We start from the raw sequence: 20,464 nt of genomic DNA on the forward strand, positions 1-20,464 counted from the left end.
TCCCTGTCCTTGCTGCACCACTAAATTCACCTGTTTCTTCAAATTTCTCGATCGCATTATTTAGACCATTTATTGACATGGGACCTCTTCATAGCCGTTCCTGATGGCAATATTCTCAGAATGCATCACTGCTACTGCTGCCATTCTGATACAACAACTTTACCAGCAGTGCACGGGCTTTCTTCTCAACAGCCATAGTGTATCTTGAGGAATGCTTCAACCTTTACACCAATATTCACTTCACAAAAGAAATCAACATGCATCACCAAGCAACAAACAGCATTCAGACATCAAAACAGGAAACATTTCACATTCTGGCTACTTACAGTGCCACATTTTCATTCTGTGTCAAAAAGTAAAAAATTGGAACTACTATTTTCTCCAGCACACTCCTTGAGTGCACTGATTAATGAACATACCTACAACATTTTATCATTCTGTGATGTATGTAGAGCACACTACAATGCTCGGAAAACCATTCGTTTCACTATAGCCTTTTAAGACAAAAAGGAATTATAGACATTAACGTCAAGTGGGCATTGATTTAAGCCAATGGGAAAAGCTGAAAATTTTGTGCCAGACCAGGATTTGAACCCAGGTCTCTTGCTTGCTAGCCAGATTCTCTAAGCACTTATCCATCTGGACACAGAGGTCATTGCAATTGCAATTGAACCCAGGTCTCTTGCTTGCTAGGCAGATGCTCTAACCACTTATCCATCTGGACACAGAGGTCATTGCAATTGCACAGATTACCCCCACAAAACAATTGATCTTGCCATGGTGGTGTGCCATTCTTGCTTCAACAATACAGATGGTGCAAGCACATTGGAGGGGTATCTGTTGAAAGGCCAAACTAACATGTGGTTAAAAGAAGCTATTATTTCCACTTTTTCTGTATTTAGTTTAATGGTTCAGGACTGGTTTCTACCTTTTAGACAATTTTTAAGTGATCTTATGTATAAGACAGTACACTAAACTACCTCCATGGATAGAAGCACAATTATATAAATTTGACTTATCAGAAACTAACTGAAAAGATAGTTACCTGCAGTAGAAAACGAACATATGGTTCTTGAATAGGTAGTGTGGGCTTTCCAGAAGTAGCACAGGCCTGTGGGATTGTCAGATGTGGCATTGTAACAGTAGTCAGTATTGCCTCACTATATTGGTACTGCAAATGGATAAAAGCAAGGGGAAGCTACAGACATTATATTTCTAGGGGGCATGCATCTGTATTGTAAGGCTTAATAATGAAAGCATCCTCTTCAGTGAAATATTCTGGAAATAAAATATTTCTCTTTCAAATCTCCAGATGTTGAACACCCAGGAGGATATAATTGTGTAGGCTTCCATGACCAGAGGCAGTCGGCATAAAAGTTTTCTGCCGGCCGCGGTGGCCGTGCGGTTCTGGCGCTGCAGTCCGGAACCGCGAGGCTGCTACGGTCGCAGGTTCGAATCCTGCCTCGGGCATGGGTGTGTGTGAGGTCCTTAGGTTAGTTAGATTTAAGTACTTCTAAGTTCTAGGGGACTTATGACCTAAGATGTTGAGTCCCATAGTGCTCAGAGCCATTTGAACCAAAGTTTTCTGGGTATGGTACCATGTCATACTCTATAAAACTACTGCTGCTCGAGAGAAACCAATGTTTTGTCTCCAGTTGCAGCGACCTTCTTCTGGGTCTACTGGTGTGTTCTAGCTATGCAGTGTCCCTTATATTTTGTTGTTACTGTTCACTGCCTATGCCATTACATCATAATTTTAAAAAGATAGTTCATTTGATGGGTCAGTTAAGGAACAAGGAGAGAGAACTTTATTTTAATAGGTTATTGTGTTGGAGGGAGAGCGTAGCCTCTGTTGTCTATTTGCTCTTGTGTTATGCACCATGATTCGCGGTCAACATCGAATGAGAAGTTGGCTCCTGTTTACCAAATGCTGGACGTCGGCCATGTGGTGACAGTTACTTGCCGGTAGTGCTCGTGCCTCGTGTTGACAATGCGGTCTAGTTGGCAAACAGGCTCGTATCTGAAGAACTCAATGCACTTTATAGAACACCTAAAGGGAGAAACAATTTTACCTATGGACATGATGGTCAGCTTTGATGTGAAGTCACTATTTACAAACGTGCCAGTAGATGAAACTATCCTCATCCTTCAGGAGAATGTTCCCCAGACATATGTGACCTGGTTGACTTGTGCCTGACTTCAATGTACTTCAAAAGGCAAGGAAAATACTATGAGCAGACAGATGGCGAAGCTGGCCCTTGGTTCAGCTCCTTTACGTCCACGTTGCTGGTTCAGACACATGGATGACACGTTCGCTATATGGCCTCATGGTGAATTGGAACTACACTAGTTTCACAAATATTTGAACAACAAGCACAGGAAGATACAGTTCACGATTGAAGAAGAGAAGAATGGTGCAATTCCATTTCTAGACACTGAAGTATACAGGACAACGGAGGGCACACTGGGGCACCGAGTATATTGCAAGCCTACACATACAGACAGTTATCTGCATGCCCAGTCCTACCACCACCAGCACAGAAGAACTCTGTCATAACATAACACTTGAGCTGCGCTATATTTCCTCCAAGGAACACTGTGCGTCTGAGAAGGACTGTGTGATTACTATTGAGGTTCTAATAATTGTACCACAGTGGTCTGTATCTACCCTGCCTAAAATCGTAGTAGCGATGCGCACATCGTACACCATTAGGCATAAATACAAATTCTCTGTATGCTTCTCTAAATTGCTCTATCAATTGTTCCAAATTAGGTTTATAAAACCAAAGCTCCTCCAACACAATAACAGCAGCTGAATAATTAATTTTATTTCCATAAAATGTTAATGCCAAATCGTCGATTCGTTGCTGCGAAGTAGGAACAAGGAAGGCGAGGCGAAGGTCGTCTGGATAGTTCCTGATATGGTCCCAGTTTCCATAAAAAAATTCCAACGCAGACATTAGCTGTAAATAATAAACTTTATTTAGAAGGTAACTGTACCTTTCCTTTTACAGAAGGTCACATACACTCTGTTGCGAACTACAAATGTAACATATTTAACCTCACTCTGTACAACATCATTCTTTGCAGGTTCATCACCAGCTATTTCCAACCCGATATAAAAAGGATTAACACCTCGGAACAGTTTGTTCTTACATTTACAAAGATTTTCTAAATCAGGCCATCCCTTATATCAGCACTTGTCTCTGGCTTGCAATACGTAACAAATTTAAATCGATTACGTCTACTATATTTCCTCCAAGGAACACCGGCTGATTTATCAGGCCTTAAACTAAATGGACCTAACTTATTACTACATGCTAAACGTACTTTCTCAAATGCACCCTGATCTTCAAATATTTTTTTGTTAGCTCTGTCATCAAGTGTTAATCGCTCTACCCTAACATTAATTCTATAAACATACGTTACAATCTTGTTAATAATAACAGAGTCATATTTATTTGCAAAGAACTTAAATTCATCAGTAATGTCATAGTGTTTCAGTGTAGTAAAATTATGAGCATGTTCATCATATTTCTCAGTGGCTCCCATTTTTCCGTATTCAAAACGAACACCATCCGATTGTGTATACTCAGTACACCACTTGCACATTCGACCGAAATACGGCCTAGTCAGAATGTTCTGACGGCGTATCCAACGCCTCGGTCGTGCACGGCGAAACCGGGTCATCATCTTCCTCCGACGAAATGGATATAACTTCCTGCTCGACCTCCACGTCCGACGTGTCCGACGCCATTTCCTCCTTAACATTTAAACAATGAATTATATGGCAGTCGGCATGTATAACTTTAAGGTGGGATATCAAAGCTTCGTCGCCAATATTGAAGTCATTAGACACAAATATAACAAGTCCGGTATGTTTTATAACCATTCCCGGTTTATTCTTAACATTGACCGTCACAGGTCATCCTTCTACAATACGTTTCAAAATAGACGCATATGGACGCCAACAAAGCCAACCGAATTCCTCGAATACTATACATCTACATCTACATCTATACTCCGCGAGCCACCTTACGGTGTGTGGCGGAGGGTACTTATTGTACCACTATCTGATCCCCCCTTCCCTGTTCCATTCACGAATTGTGCGTGGGAAGAACGACTGCTTGTAAGTCTCCGTATTTGCTCTAATTTCTCGGATCTTTTCGTTGTGATCATTACGCGAGATATATGTCGGCGGTAGTAATATGTTGCCCATCTCTTCCCGGAATGTGCTCTCTCGTAATTTCGATAATAAACCTCTCCGTATTGCGTAACGCCTTTCTTGAAGTGTCCGCCACTGGAGCTTGTTCAGCATCTCCGTAACGCTCTCGCACTGACTAAATGTCCCCATGACGAATCGCGCTGCTTTTCGCTGGATCATGTCTATCTCTTCTATTAATCCAACCTGGTAAGGGTCCCATACTGATGAGCAATACTCAAGAATCGGACGAACAAGCGTTTTGTAAGCTACTTCTTTCGTCGATGAGTCACATTTTCTCAGAATTCTTCCTATGAATCTCAACCTGGCGCCTGCTTTTCCCACTATTTGTTTTATGTGATCATTCCACTTCAGATTGCTCCGGATAGTAACTCCTAAGTATTTTACGGTCGTTACCGCTTCCAATGATTTACCACCTATGGCATAATCGTACTGGAATGGATTTCTGCCCCTATGTATGCGCATTATATTACATTTATCTACGTTTAGGGAAAGCTGCCAGCTGTCGCACCATGCATTAATCCTCTGCAGGTCCTCCTGGAGTACGTACGAGTCTTCTGATGTTGCTACTTTCTTGTAGACAACCGTGTCATCTGCAAATAGCCTCACGGAGCTACCGATGTTGTCAACTAAGTCATTTATGTATATTGTAAACAATAAAGGTCCTATCACGCTTCCCTGCGGTACTCCCGAAATTACCTCTACATCTGCAGATTTTGAACCGTTAAGAATGACATGTTGTGTTCTTTCTTCTAGGAAATCCTGAATCCAATCACAAACCTGGTCCGATATTCCGTAAGCTCGTATTTTTTTCACTAAACGTAAGTGCGGAACCGTATCAAATGCCTTCCTGAAGTCCAGGAATACGGCATCAATCTGCTCGCCAGTGTCTACGGCACTGTGAATTTCTTGGGCAAATAGGGCGAGCTGAGTTTCACATGATCTCTGTTTGCGGAATCCATGTTGGTTATGATGAAGGAGATTTGTATTATCTAAGAACGTCATAATACGAGAACACAAAACATGTTCCATTATTCTACAACAGATTGACGTAAGCGAAATAGGCCTATAATTATTCGCATCTGATTTATGACCCTTCTTGAAAATGGGAACGACCTGCGCTTTCTTCCAGTCGCTAGGTACTTTACGTTCTTTCAGCGATCTACGATAAATTGCTGATAGAAAGGGGGCAAGTTCTTTAGCATAATCACTGTAAAATCTTAAGGGTATATCGTCTGGTCCGGATGCTTTTCCGCTACTAAGTGATAGCAGTTGTTTTTCAATTCCGATATCGTTTATTTCAATATTTTCCATTTTGGCGTCCGTGCGACGGCTGAAGTCAGGGACCGTGTTACGATTTTCCGCAGTGAAACAGTTTCGGAACACTGAATTCAGTATTTCTGCCTTTCTTCGGTCGTCCTCTGTTTCGGTGCCATCGTGGTCAACGAGTGACTGAATAGGGGATTTAGATCCGCTTACCGATTTTACATATGACCAAAACTTTTTAGGGTTCTTGTTTAGATTGTTTGCCAATGTTTTATGTTCGAATTCGTTGAATGCTTCTCTCATTGCTCTCTTTACGCTCTTTTTCGCTTCGTTCAGCTTTTCCTTATCAGCTATGATTCGACTACTCTTAAACCTATGATGAAGCTTTCTTTGTTTCCGTAGTACCTTTCGTACATGATTGTTATACCACGGTGGATCTTTCCCCTCGCTTTGGACCTTAGTCGGTACGAACTTATCTAAGGCGTACTGGACGATGTTTCTGAATTTTTTCCATTTTTGTTCCACATCCTCTTCCTCAGAAATGAACGTTTGATGGTGGTCACTCAGATATTCTGCGATTTGTGCCCTATCACTCTTGTTAAGCAAATATATTTTCCTTCCTTTCTTGGCATTTCTTATTACACTTGTAGTCATTGATGCAACCACTGACTTATGATCACTGATACCCTCTTCTACATTCACGGAGTCGAAAAGTTCCGGTCTATTTGTTGCTATGAGGTCTAAAACGTTAGCTTCGCGAGTTGGTTCTCTAACTATCTGCTCGAAGTAATTCTCGGACAAGGCAGTCAGGATAATGTCACAAGAGTCTCTGTCCCTGGCTCCAGTTCTGATTGTGTGACTATCCCATTCTATACCTGGTAGATTGAAGTCTCCCCCTATTACAATAGTATGATCACGAAACTTCTTCACGACGTTCTGCAGGTTCTCTCTGAGGCGCTCAACTACTACGGTTGCTGATGCAGGTGGTCTATAGAAGCATCCGACTATCATATCTGACCCACCTTTGATACTTAACTTAACCCAGATTATTTCACATTCGCATTCGCTAATAACTTCACTGGATATTATTGAATTCTTTACTGCTATAAATACTCCTCCACCATTGGCGTTTATCCTATCCTTGCGGTATATATTCCATTCTGTGTCTAGGATTTCGTTACTGTTCACTTCCGGTTTTAACCAACTTTCCGTTCCTAATACTATTCCTTTAGGCGCACTATTTCCTTCAATAAGAGATACTAATTCAGGAACCTTGCCCTGGATACTCCTGCAGTTTATCAATATTACGTTAACTTTTCCTGTTTTTGGTCTCTGAGGACGGACGTTCTTTATCAACGATGATAATGTCCTCTCTGGTAAACCGTCAGGTATTTTATCGTTTCGCCCAAGGGGGGGGTCCCTCTAACCTAAAAAAACCCCCGTGTGCACGCCACACGTACTCTGCTACCCTAGTAGCTGCTTCCGGTGTGTAGTGCACGCCTGACCTGTCTAGGGGAGCCCTACAGTTCTCCACCCAATAACGGAGGTCGATGAATTTGCAACCATTATAGTCGCAGAGTCGTCTGAGCCTCTGGTTTAGACCCTCCACACGGCTCCAAACCAGAGGACCGCGATCGACTCTGGGCACTATGCTGCAGATACTAAGCTCAGCTTGCACTCCGCGTGCAATGCTGGTTGTCTTCACCATTATCACTATAACATTATGTAAACGAGGGTCATATCCCCCAAATCCAAATTCCGAACAAAACGGAAGATATACATGTTGTTTACGCGATAGTATCTTTTGAACAAGCGTGGATTTGCCTATATTTGTGTCTCCATAAAGGTACAATTGTTTCTTACACACCATTTTGGACCGAAAGGCCTCATTGTACCACCGGACCACGCGGCCCGCCCAACCATTGTACTTCAGGTGACACTCAGAAAGGGCGCGTACAATGCCCTTCTTCACCTGAAATGATTCAAAGTATTTCTCTATAAATCTAATACGTGACCAATTGTTGACAAGAAATGAATCGGTATAATCAATGTATTGCGTACGTTCCGCCCATCGACGAAGACGTACGTTAAATGACAAAGCGGAGTCATTACAGTTAGATATAGGCTCCGGATCAGATTTCGTTATATATATCAAAGCATTTTTTCTACTCCTACATTTCTGCAAATCAAAAACATCATTAATACTACCGAACATAAATTCGAGCCCAGACCTAACATCTGCCAATAATTTTGGCTCTGCTAACTTTAAATATGCATGAATGTGTGTAGAATTACCTCTAGCAAATGGTTCCTCCGAAACACAATATTCCGTAACGTTCCAAATAGACAAGACAGTTTTAATAAAATGTTGTTTCCCGCCAACAGAATGGGAATCAACTGTGAGCAAAAATGTTTCTCCGCGTCTTTTATACCCTACCCTGCTGTGTGATTACTATTGAGGTTCTAATCATTATACCACAATGGTCTGTATCTACCCTGCCTAAAATCGTAGTAACGATGCGCACATCGTACACCATTAGGCATAAATACAAATTCTCTGTATGCTTCTCTAAATTGCTCTATCAATTGTTCCAAATTAGGTTTATAAAACCAAAGCTCCTCCAACACAATAACAGCAGCAGAATAATTAATTTTATTTCCATAAAATGTTAGTGCCAAATCGTCGATTCGTTGCTGAGAAGTAGGAACAAGGAAGGCGAGGCGAAGGTCGTCTGGATAGTTCCTGATATGGTCCCAGTTTCCATAAAAAAATTCCAACGCAGACATTAGCTGTGTAATGTTGGCCACCCTGGGTCTGTTGTACACTACTGGTAGCAATTTCATAGTCTCTTCTTGTGTATCCCAATGCGGTACGCACGTTGTTCGCCATCCTGAAATGTCCAGAACGTAATAGAGCCTCGCCAATGATTGCCATCTAAAGGGTTGTTATTACGTATTGCAAGCCAGAAACAAGTGCTGATATAAGTAAAGTAAAGGGATGGCCTGATTTAGAAAATCTTTGTAAATGTAAGAACAAAGTGTTCCAAGGTGTTAATCCTTTTTATATCGGGTTGGAAATAGCTGGTGATGAACCTGCAAAGAATGATGTTGTACAGAGTGAGGTTAAATATGTTACATTTGTAGTTCGCAACAGAGTGTATATGACCTTCTGTAAAAGGAAAGGTGCAGTTACCTTCTAAATAAAGTTTATTATTTACAGCTAATGTCTGCGTTGGAATTTTTTTATGGAAACTGGGACCATATCAGGAACTATCCAGACGACCTTCGCCTCGCCTTCCTTGTTCCTACTTCACAGCAACGAATCGACGATTTGGCACTAACATTTTATGGAAATAAAATTAATTATTCTGCTGCTGTTATTGTGTTGGAGGAGCTTTGGTTTTATAAACCTAATTTGGAACAATTGATAGAGCAATTTAGAGAAGCATACAGAGAATTTGTATTTATGCCTAATGGTGTACGATGTGCGCATCGTTACTACGATTTTAGGCAGGGTAGATACAGACCATTGTGGTATAATTATTAGAACCTCAATAGTAATCACACAGTCCTTCTCAGATGCACAGCCATAGGCCATCCTAGACCTTGAGCTCAAAACATAACACCTGAGCTTAAAAGGCTATGCACAACGTTTCTAGTCAATGGCTACAGCCCCATAAGTTGATCCACACAGCCTTGTCGACGAATACAAGTAAGCAATATAAGCAAGAAATAGACAACTGCAGCCACCAGTGGGCTTACCTTATGTGAAAAATGTTACTGACTGAATAGACAAACACCTTTGCCGGGTTGGGGTGCAGCCTGCCTTCTATAATGGTCGCAGTATCCAGGACGTGCTAGGCTTCACTAAGGACAAGATGGATGCATTACACACTGCAGGCGTGTACAAGTTGGAATGCGAATGTGGAGAGGCATACATCAGTGTGACTGGCAGGCCAATAGCAACACACATTCGGGAAGACGAGCGCTATATTCGTCTAGGGCAACACAACAAATCTGCAGTGGCAGAACATCAGCAAGATTGCAGAAAAGAAATAAAATTCAGCGAAGCCTGTGAGTTGGCCAAGCAGCTGATTATGACAAAATGCAAAATAAGAGAAGCCATCGAAATACTTAACCACCCTAAGGACATGAATAGAGAGAATGGACTCAGACTTTCCCCATCTTCGCTGCCAGCAATCAGAGCCCAACAGACTGCACTGTCAACACAAGGTATGAGCACTACTGGTGAGTACTGATCCCGCACAGCTGATGTCCAGCTTTTGGTAAACAGGAGCTCACTTCTCACTCGATGGTGGCCACCAATCATGGCACATAACACAAGAGCCAATAGATAACAGAGATTACGCCCTCCCTCCACTGCAATAACCTATTAAAATAAAGTTCCCTCTCCTTCTTCCTTAACTGACCAATGAAACAAACTATCTTTTTAAAATTATGATGTAATGGCATAGGCAGTGAACAGTAACAACAAACTATAAGGGACACAGCACAGCTAAAATGCACCAGTAGACCCACAAGAATGCCACTTCAACCATGGCCGAAACATTGGTTTTTCTCTAGCAGCAGTAGTTTTATACATTATGATGTGGCACTATACCCAGAAAATGTTTATGTCAACCCAGGAGAATGTTGTCATTAGGAGAAAGAAAACAGATGTTTCACAGGTCAGAACATAAAATGTTAGGTACCAAATCAAGCTGCGAGCTTAGACAACACAAAAAAGGAAAGGATAGGTTGAAGTCAAATATAGTGGGATCAGTGAAGTGTGGTGCCAGGAAGAACAGAATTTGTGATCAGGTGAGTATGGAGTTATCAACTCAGAATCAAATAGGGGTAATGCACAAGTAGGTCTAACAATAAATAAAAAATATGAATGCAGGTGAACTACTATATACAGTATAATGAATGAGTTATCACACCCAAGATAGATAAATCCAATACCTACCACATTAGTACAACTTTATATAGCTATTAGGCAAGCAAATGAAGAGGTTGAAAGAATGTATGATGAGAGAATAAAAAAAGTATTCAGATAGTTAAGGGAAACAAACATTTAATTGTTATGGGGAACTGGAATCAAATGGTAGGGAAAGGAAGAGTAGGACAAATAATAGGGGAACATGAACTGGGGAAAAGGGATGAAAGGAAAAATTGCCAAAATAAGTTAAACCAAAAGAGGTTGCATGAGTGAGTGTGTTATGTGCAGAATGAGCTGGAGCACTGTCATGAAGTAAACGCCTCACCTCAGGCTGCTTCCCACGACACTGCCTCTTTGAGAGCCTTCTGTAACCTTATCAGGAGATTTCGGCAGTATTTTACTGGGATGATTATCCTTTACAAGCATTGTCTGTAAGCACCAAACTATGACAGTCCCAAGAAATGCTTAGCACCGCCTTGCCCACTGATAATCTTTCTTTTGACAATTTTGAAACAACATGTTTGCACTGCTTGCTTTGATACTCTGTCTCAGTGCCATAGTGATACACCCACCACTCATCCATGGTGTTTAGACAGCTAAAGAAGTCATCTGGATTGGCCTGACACAGTTGCACGATTTCTACTGCTGCCCTGGTTCGGCAGGCTTTTTGAATGTATGTGAGCAGTTGTGACAACTAGCTAATGACAACCTTTCTTACAATCAATGTCTCATGCAAGAAACTGAAAACTGATCTGTGACTCATTTTCACTTTTTTCGCTACCATCTCAATTATGATACACCTGTCTTTGAGCACTGGGGCCTCCATTTCCCTTAAAACTTTTGGTTTTTTGCAGGGAGATGAACTGTATCTTTGTTCTTCATGATTCAAATTTGCTTGATCTCAATGGAACAGTCTGTGCATCACCATATAAACCTCCCACAGATGTGGGTCTCTATCCTGACCAAGCACAAGATCGCGTCAAGTGGAGGGAGGGAGGGAGGGAGGGAGGGAGAGAGAGAGAGATGGAGGGAGGGAGGGAGAGAGAGAAATAGAGGGAGTGGTAGAGAGGTAGAGGTAGAGATGGAGAGAGCAGGAGAGGGAGGGAGGAGGGGGGTGAGAGAGAGAGAGAGAGAGAGAGAGAGAGAGAGAGAGAGAGAGAGAGAGAGAGCCAAAAGTGTGAAAGTGTGGACCCTGCTAAATTGCTGGACAAATGCTGAGGAAGATGAAGGACTGATTTAACAGCTTTATGGTAAATGGTGTTTTTTCTTTCCAATAATGTAAGTAAATGAGATGAGTAATGTCTAATAAATATAATACAACTGATAGATGTATTTTAATTGTCAATGAAACACTGAAAAACAATGAAAGATGACAGACCTGCAAAAAAAAACTATCAGAAAATAACATTAAATTTGCCAAAAAAACTAAAACTGTCCATAAAATGAAACAATTAATTTTCTTTCCCCTATTTATTAGGAATTTCAAATAAAGATGTTATGTACACTCAAATGTCATCAGTATTAATAATAATAATAATAATGATGATGATGATGATGATGAAGCTAAGAGGCAGTGTATGTAATAACTATTCACTGAATGTAATGGGATGTTCCACAAAGTATAGTGATATTAGAGGCATTGTATGGAATAATAAAATAAAATAAATATAATGAACAAAGATACATAAATTAGACTGTTTATGAAAATAATAAACATAGTGTGATAGAAGATGTGCCATATTAATTTCACAAATTCTATGAAATGTTAATCATACCGCCATCTACATGGTGTTCCAAATCATAGGGGTCAATAAGGTGGCACACGATCCAAAATTCAGTAAGCATGTGTTTATGATTTGTTTATGTTTATCCATCAGCAATGGTGATATTAGCCTGGAAAACAATACATGACCATCTGTGATGTGTCAACAATAGAGATTTTGCTTACGGAGTCTCACTGCATGACAGAAAATAATGATATCTGAGAGTGCTATAAAATTTTATGTGCCATTGTAAAGCATGTTCTGAGATCGGTCATCACGTTTTTGAACAGTTGATATGAATGTTAAGGTGTTTTTTATAAGATATAAGTTGTTTATGTCAATAAAAACTATATACTTCTTTCCAAGAATTGGATCTTTACCTCAAAGAACGTAGATGGGGTGCTACAACGTTTGGGTCACGGATTTACTTCAAACTTTATATGCTTTCAGTAGTCAATTAGGATAACATAATGTGCAAATAGTAAGGTGTATTTATTACTCAGGCAATTTTGAGAAAATCACAAGAGAAGTTTTATGCATCAGTGATGTACTGCTGCATTGTAGCCCTGAGCACGAGATAGGGGCAGTCATGTGGTTATCGTGCATGCTCCGTAATTGGTGGATCGCTGGATTGTGTCCTGCTCATGTATTTCTTTTTTTTTTTTTTTAATTTATATTTTTCTCAACACTAGTCATAGTCTTTCATACATACTATAACTGAAAGATAATACGATGAAAAGCCAGGTATATTTGCATAAAATTTTATTAAATTTCTGAATGTATTGAATGTATTTTAATAGCATCTTCACAAGAAGCAATTTCTTGTTTGTTGTCAATCAAACATGAACAAGTTTGAAGACACTTGATGAAGTCTTTAACTTGCCTACAGAAATAAAACTGCATAATATTAGTTGTAACAATAAAAATGTGTAAACAGCCAAATAACATTGGAAGTTCACTAAAAGTTCATGCAAATACATGTAACTTTTCACCATATTACCTTTCATATGTAATATACACTCCTGGAAATTGAAATAAGAACACCGTGAATTCATTGTCCCAGGAAGGGGAAACTTTATTGACACATTCCTGGGGTCAGATACATCACATGATCACACTGACAGAACCACAGGCACATAGACACAGGCAACAGAGCATGCACAATGTCGGCACTAGTACAGTGTATATCCACCTTTCGCAGCAATGCAGGCTGCTATTCTCCCATGGAGACGATCGTAGAGATGCTGGATGTAGTCCTGTGGAACGGCTTGCCATGCCATTTCCACCTGGCGCCTCAGTTGGACCAGCGTTCGTGCTGGACGTGCAGACCGCGTGAGACGACGCTTCATCCAGTCCCAAACATGCTCAATGGGGGACAGATCCGGAGATCATGCTGGCCAGGGTAGTTGACTTACACCTTCTAGAGCACGTTGGGTGGCACGGGATACATGCGGACGTGCATTGTCCTGTTGGAACAGCAAGTTCCCTTGCCAGTCTAGGAATGGTAGAACGATGGGTTCGATGACGGTTTGGATGTACCGTGCACTTTTCAGTGTCCCCTCGACGATCACCAGTGGTGTACGGCCAGTGTAGGAGATCGCTCCCACACCATGATGCCGGGTGTTGGCCCTGTGTGCCTTGGTCGTATGCAGTCCTGATTGTGGCGCTCACCTGCACGGCGCCAAACACGCATACGACCATCATTGGCACCAAGGCAGAAGCGACTCTCATCGCTGAAGACGACACGTCTCCATTCGTCCCTCCATTCACGCCTGTCGCGACACCACTGGAGGAGGGCTGCACGATGTTGGGGCGTGAGCAGAAGACGGCCTAACGGTGTGCGGGACCGTAGCCCAGCTTCATGGAGACGGTTGCGAATGGTCCTCGCCGATACCCCAGGAGCAACAGTGTCCCTAATTTGCTGGGAAGTGGCGGTGCGGTCCCCTATGGCACTGCGTAGGATCCTACGGTCTTGGCGTGCATCCGTGCGTCGCTGCGGTCCGGTCCCAGGTCGACGGGCACGTGCACCTTCCACCGACCACTGGCGACAACATCGATGTACTGTGGAGACCTCACGCCCCACATGTTGAGCAATTCGGCGGTACGTCCACCCGGCCTCCTGCATGCCCACTATACGCCCTCGCTCAAAGTCCGTCAACTGCACATACGGTTCACGTCCACGCTGTCGCGGCATGCTACCAGTGTTAAAGACTGCGATGGAGCTCCGTATGCCACGCCAAACTGGCTGACACTGACGGCGGCGGTGCACAAATGCTGCGTAGCTAGCGCCATTCGACGGCCAACACCGCGGTTCCTGGTGTGTCCGCTGTGCCGTGCGTGTGATCATTGCTTGTACAGCCCTCTCGCAGTGTCCGGAGCAAGTATGGTGGGTCTGACACACCGGTGTCAATGTGTTCTTTTTTCCATTTCCAGGAGTGTATATGAAATAATATGACTGGTATTGGGGGAGAGGGAGAGGCAGAGGGAGAGAGAGGGGAGGGGGTGGGGAGGGAGGGGGAGAGAGAGGGGGGGGGGGGACAGAGAGAGAAACATGAGCATGATTCCATGATCTACCAATTGTGGAGCTTAAATGCTAACCATGTGACAACCGCCAGCTCATGTTCGTGGTTGCAAAACACTGGTGCATTACTGACGTATAAAACTTCTCTTGTGATTATTGCAAAATCACCTACTTGCACATTATGTTGTCCTAATGGACCATTAAAAGTGCACAAAGTTTGAAGAAAATCCATGATACAAATGTTCCAGCCTTCCTTTGTTAGTTTAAGATTTTCTACCATCTGTACAGTTTTAACCATAAAGGTTTTGGATACATGTATGTATCAAACTTCATTTCCAGAAGTTCTATTGCAAACAGATGATATTTCACAATCTATCTTCTGTAACTTTCACTAGTAATAATTATATTAGCAATGCACATTTATGGTATTCCTCACACTGCCAGTTATTCAAAGTAAGTCCAAATATGATACTGTCATGTTGTCACCACACTAAAGTCCAAATCTGAAAGCTGGGTTGTCAATGAAGTAAAACACTCAGCACTGAAAGCAAGTTCACTAAGAACACCAACATACAGCCAGAACAGAACTGAACTCCTGGACAGAGAGTGCAGCTATTTACACAACCATCGAATATTCCAGAATGCTGGTATTTTATAAACATTAAATATAACTGTCAGTGGCCTGGTTTGAACTGGTTGGGTTGTTTTGGGGGAAGAGACCGATGGCGAGGTCATCAGTCACATCAGATGAGGGAAGGATGGGGAAGGAAGTTGGCCATGCCCTTTCAAAGGAACCATCCTGGCATTTGCCTGGAGCGATTTAGGGAAATCACAGAAAACCTAAATCAGGATGGTCAGATGTGGGATCGAACCGTTGTCCTCCCGAATGCCAGTCCAGTGTGTTAACCACTGCGCCAACTTGCTCAATGTTTGAACTGGTGACCTACAGCATGCCAACCAGTGACACTAACTACTACACCACATTACATGCACTACAACTCAAGGCATTGCTCACTCTTCTGGAGAAACAGTAACCTGATGTTTTAAAGTTATGATTGGTGCTGACTACAGCATCATGAATCTAGAGCTCACCAATAATCTTCTTTAGTGTGGCACTGACAGATTCTCGTGTTCTGGTCATGTTGCTACATCCACTTCATTTCAATGAGTATTGGAGACAGCCCCTTCTGTTGAAACTTTGCAATCATCACATGGTTCTTCAGTTTCCTTAAACCTCCCATCACTGATCTGGGCAATAGGAGGGCTTCATATGGAAGACATGGATGATATCTCTGTGCTTTTGTCTTCTTGGAGAAGGGTCACAATCCTAGACTTCATATGTGATGTCCAACAAGTGAAGAAGGCTACAATTCAGTCCAAAGTAACACTTCAGGAACTTTTCCAATAGTCCTATTTTCCACACACAGGCATATGTGTGCCAAGTCCTCAGGGCTGCATTTCATTGGTTGGTGCTTGGCATTGCAGTGCTCTTGGTCCTTCTCCTGGGTGTCGAGGTTCTGTACCTGAGCCAGATGTCTTGCTTCTTTGGCCCTGGAGATGATGTGTTTCACATAGTCATCCTCAGCATCATCCAGTTGAAATGGGAACAGTGTAAGCACTGTCATTTCAGCCTTGCAATCGTGCAACAGAAGGAACCATGTGAAGACTGTAATGTCTTGCTTTGCTGTGTTGTAGGTGGGTGGGGGTAGGGAGGAGGAGCAGAGCAGGGTGGGTGTGTCTCAGAGGAGCAATGTGCTACAGGGGACAGGCACCACCACCACCAACCCTTCCGAAACCCCACACCATATCATGATCGTGACACACTGGCGACAACACCAGAGGAGGAAGGTATAAGAAAGAGGGGAACAAAACAGCACAAAAGACCAAAAAAAAAAAAGCAGGCCTACGAAACCAATGGCAACACTAACTGAGGGACTCCAATTCCAGAAGGAATATAAACCTGGGAGAACAAACCATTTTAGTGAAGAGAATGGGTGTAACAATGCAATGTTCATCCACTAATACCTGTGACAAGGAGAGTAGGAGGGCATATTTAGTATGAAGGGCCAAAAGGTGAGGGAGACCAGCAAAATATGGACCACCAGCAAGATGGGCAAGATGGTCGTCATTGGCAGAGACCAAGGAGGGCGAGATAAACACTAGGTGATAGCCTGAAGGCCACTCAACGAGTCTGTGCATAACACCACTCAGGTGAGGGAGAACTGTTTAATAAATCAAAGGGCCCAGAGTAAACACCCCACACTTGGCAAGCAAGAGATGGTGCTCTTTGCCAACAGAAATTGTGAAGGCATATCCCATGTGATTGGGGGATTTAGAGTTATTGGTGTAAAAAAAACAATAACATTCCATAACTTCCATAAAAGCTGCTGGAACAAATAACGGAATTCCATCAGAGCAATGAAGGCTTTTGGACCCTGAGAGAGATCCATCTGAACCTGGCGCCAAGGAACTAACCACGGGATGGGGCAGGAGATTCAAAAAGAACGTGGGGAACAGGACGAGGAGGAAGAAGTCCAACCAGCAAACCCCCCCAGAGGGAGGATGGGGACAATGTCCCGGAGCACCGAAAAGAATCGAACAGGAGGGGTGAGCTGGGAAAGTGCAAGTAATGACAGCATAGTAAATGTGGAGGTGAGACCATGGAAACAAAGGAAGAAAAGGGGGGGATGAAAGGTGGGGGGGCGGGGGGGGGGGGGGGTGATGTGGGGATTTCAGCATCAACCACAAGACTATCAACAGGGTTAGTGTGAAAGGTACTGATGGCCAAACAGATACCATGATGGTAGACCAGGTCGAAGAGGAGCAGTGTGTAAGGGACAGCTGAGCCATAAACGTGACAACCATTGTCCAGATGGGTCAGAACCAAGGTCTGATAAAGGCGGAGGAGAGATGAACGATTCGTACCCTGAAAGGTGTGGGCAAGGAAGCAAAGGAGAGTGGGTTTATGGAATCAGCCAATCTTCCGAAGGCAGATTTGGGCAGCCAAGTACGCTTGTTGTCAAAACAAAAAATAAAAAGAAGACCCAAGATATGGAACAGGGGGACCATGGTCAGGCGTTGAGCATCGAGGTACAGCTCCAGATCAGGATGGACCATAGTATGGTCACAGAAATGTGCCACCTGCGATTTAAGGGATGATAATTGAAACCTATGTGTAACAGTCCATACAGAAGTGCATTGGATGACACCCTGAAGCTGTCATTGCGCAGTAGCCATAGAGTGGGAACTAGTCCAGATGCAGGAATCATTCACATACAGAGCAGGGTTGACCAACAGTCCGACGGAAGCCATGAGTCAATTAATAGAGATGAGGAATAGAAGGACACTTAAAACTTGAAGTGCAAGTAACAGGTGACAGTGCAAGCCGTGTAGTAGGCCTTACAATGATCGAAGAAAACTGCAACAAGATGGCAGCACTCAGAAAAGGCCTGCCAAACAGCAGTTTCCAACTGAAGCACATGATTGATTGGAGACCATCCCTCCCAAAAGCTGCACTGGTAAGGACACAAAAGGTCCCGAGATTCGAGGACCGAGAGAGTCAATGAGCCACCATCAGTTCAAATAACTTGCAAGGGATATTGGTCAGACTGATTGGTAACTATCAAGGGACAACAGATCCTTACCAGGCTTAAGTGCAGGAACCACAATACTGCCCTCCATTGAGAGGGGAAGACACCTTGGAGCCAGATACAGTTAAACACCCAGACGAGATACCGTTGTTGGGAAGGACTGAGGTGTCGAAGCAATTGGTTGTGGGTGGAATAGGGACTGAGAGCTGAATTATGGGAAGAAGAGAAGGCTAAAAGGTTCCCTGAAGGATTCTGCCTGACAAGGGGTAAAACATAGGTGGGAAAACTTTGGCCCACTGTTTCTGGAGAAGGAAGGTAGCCAGATATGAGGCTTCCACTGAAGCCTTTATAAAATTGGGGCTCAACATGCTCTACAAGGCCTGATGGATCATACAAAAAGGCCACTCAGGAGGACAAGGCCCAGGATGGAAGACGGCCATTGGCAGCCTTCAAGGCTGTGGAGCATGGCCCACACCTGTGAGGAACGGATAGAAGAACCTAGGGAGGAGACAAAGCATTCCCGATACACCCACTTGCTCTGATTAGGTAATGGGCTTTGGAGAGCAAAGGCATTTAAAAGTTATAAGACCAGCGGAGGATAGGTGACAATGAGTGGCAAAGAAGTTATGATCAACAGCAAACCTGAGTCTGTCCTACTCAGAGTGTCCAATTCACCAAACTTATCACTGATAGTTTCTACAAAAAATAATGGCTTGGTGGTGCTGAAAGTATCCCTGTCAGTCCTGGTGCAGACCAGGTAGTGGGGGGAGAGTTTCACCCCAAGCTGGTGAGGCTGGCTCTCTGCCCAGAGGGTAGCCAGGGTTGTTAACATCACTATGCTGTAAGCAGCATTAAAGGGTCCAGCCCCAACTAAAGAAATGGCCCTAAAAGAGCAGCCAAATTTTTGGAGCTTAATAAATTTCATATGCAAAGCCTCTGTCCAGATACAATCTGGTCTGATCAGGGACTCTCCCTGTTGACAACACTCATTCCACAGCAAGGGCTGTCGACACAGCAGCCATAGTTGGGAGTTACGACGCTCCCACCCCTAGGCATACACGGTAAGGTAGCAGCTCATGCATCAGAAATGTGATCCCTGTGTTGACAGGGGGCTAAACCACAAGAGTACATAATGACCCCACTACACAGATTGGCTACCATTCCTGCTATACAACGTGAAAAGGTCAATGGTATCAAGTAAAAATAGAAGAGGCAGTAACGCCACACACCAAGGATGTTAAGTAAGGTGTTCTTTCCCAGTTGGCTCACACTATGGAGGCAAAATTTACAACGGGAGCTCAAACACCAAAGGGGGAAAAAAAAAAGAAAACAAGAGGAACAAATTGGTAAGGGGTACCAAAACCAGGAGGATAGCCAGGCTGATGTGAAGACACTGAAAAAGAGGAAGGAGGGGGCAGGGAGAAAGGAGCGAGGACTGGAGGGAGGGGCACAGGGAAGCGAATGCAGCCTGGGAAGGAAGAAGGGGCCACTTTAGCTCGGGGCCCTGTGTACGCCACGCACAAACTCAAGAATGAGCTGTGAGAATATTGGCAGGTACCATTGGAAATCTACGACTGCAGGCCTTACAGTAACATGTTTTAATTTTCCACAAACTAATTAACTTAACAGATAATTAGTAGTACTGTTGGTATACACCCAATAATACAGTTGCTTTTTGTGCCATTATGCTTGTTTATTTGCCAAATTATACTTCTGTAGCCATAATTTTTCTGGACCAAAAGACACCCATCATTAATAAATGAAGCCACTAAGTAAGAATTTAGATAAGTTATTGTAATTTACAATATGGAAACTTTATTTGTAAACAGGTAATTCCCAGCAAAGACATATAAAGTAGTCATGTAACCTTTTGTTCTTTACTAGCTACTCATCATGTAAACCAAGTAACTGTTGGAACACATAGCTCATCTATTCTAGTAAATTTCAAGCATACAGTTTTTTCAACAAATATATAGTTTCAAAATCTAAAAATACTTTACATCAGTTGAGAAATACCCCTCCCCACTAAAAATCGTCAGTCTGTCCTGGTAACCACTTGGCTCACATAATATAGTGAAGTTCACTAGCATCTCCATGTTGGTTTTTGCAATTATGTAGAGAAGTCTGTGCCTAAAAGGTACTCTGCTAACATGGCAATAC

At 42.9% G+C, this 20,464-nt stretch overlaps 1 protein-coding gene across 4 annotated transcripts in view; it reads right to left on the reverse strand.

Moving 5' to 3' along the window:
* The window catches only part of LOC124555217 (tRNA:m(4)X modification enzyme TRM13 homolog), a 158,502-nt gene that overhangs the window by 76,218 nt on the left and 61,820 nt on the right, over positions 1 to 20,464 (reverse strand). Inside the window, exon 1 of one of the 4 annotated variants that reach the window (XM_047129067.1) lies at positions 1,046 to 1,080. The exons of the other annotated variants lie outside the window; for them this stretch is intronic. Within the exon in view, the coding sequence (XP_046985023.1) occupies positions 1,046 to 1,065 (20 nt within the window). The 5' untranslated portion in view covers positions 1,066 to 1,080. Of the gene's footprint in view, positions 1 to 1,045; positions 1,081 to 20,464 lie in introns of those variants that run through there. 4 annotated transcript variants of the gene reach the window in all.

Source organism: Schistocerca americana, chromosome X (genome assembly GCF_021461395.2).
Source record: "Schistocerca americana isolate TAMUIC-IGC-003095 chromosome X, iqSchAmer2.1, whole genome shotgun sequence".
Classification (NCBI taxonomy): Eukaryota; Metazoa; Arthropoda; class Insecta; order Orthoptera; family Acrididae; genus Schistocerca; species Schistocerca americana.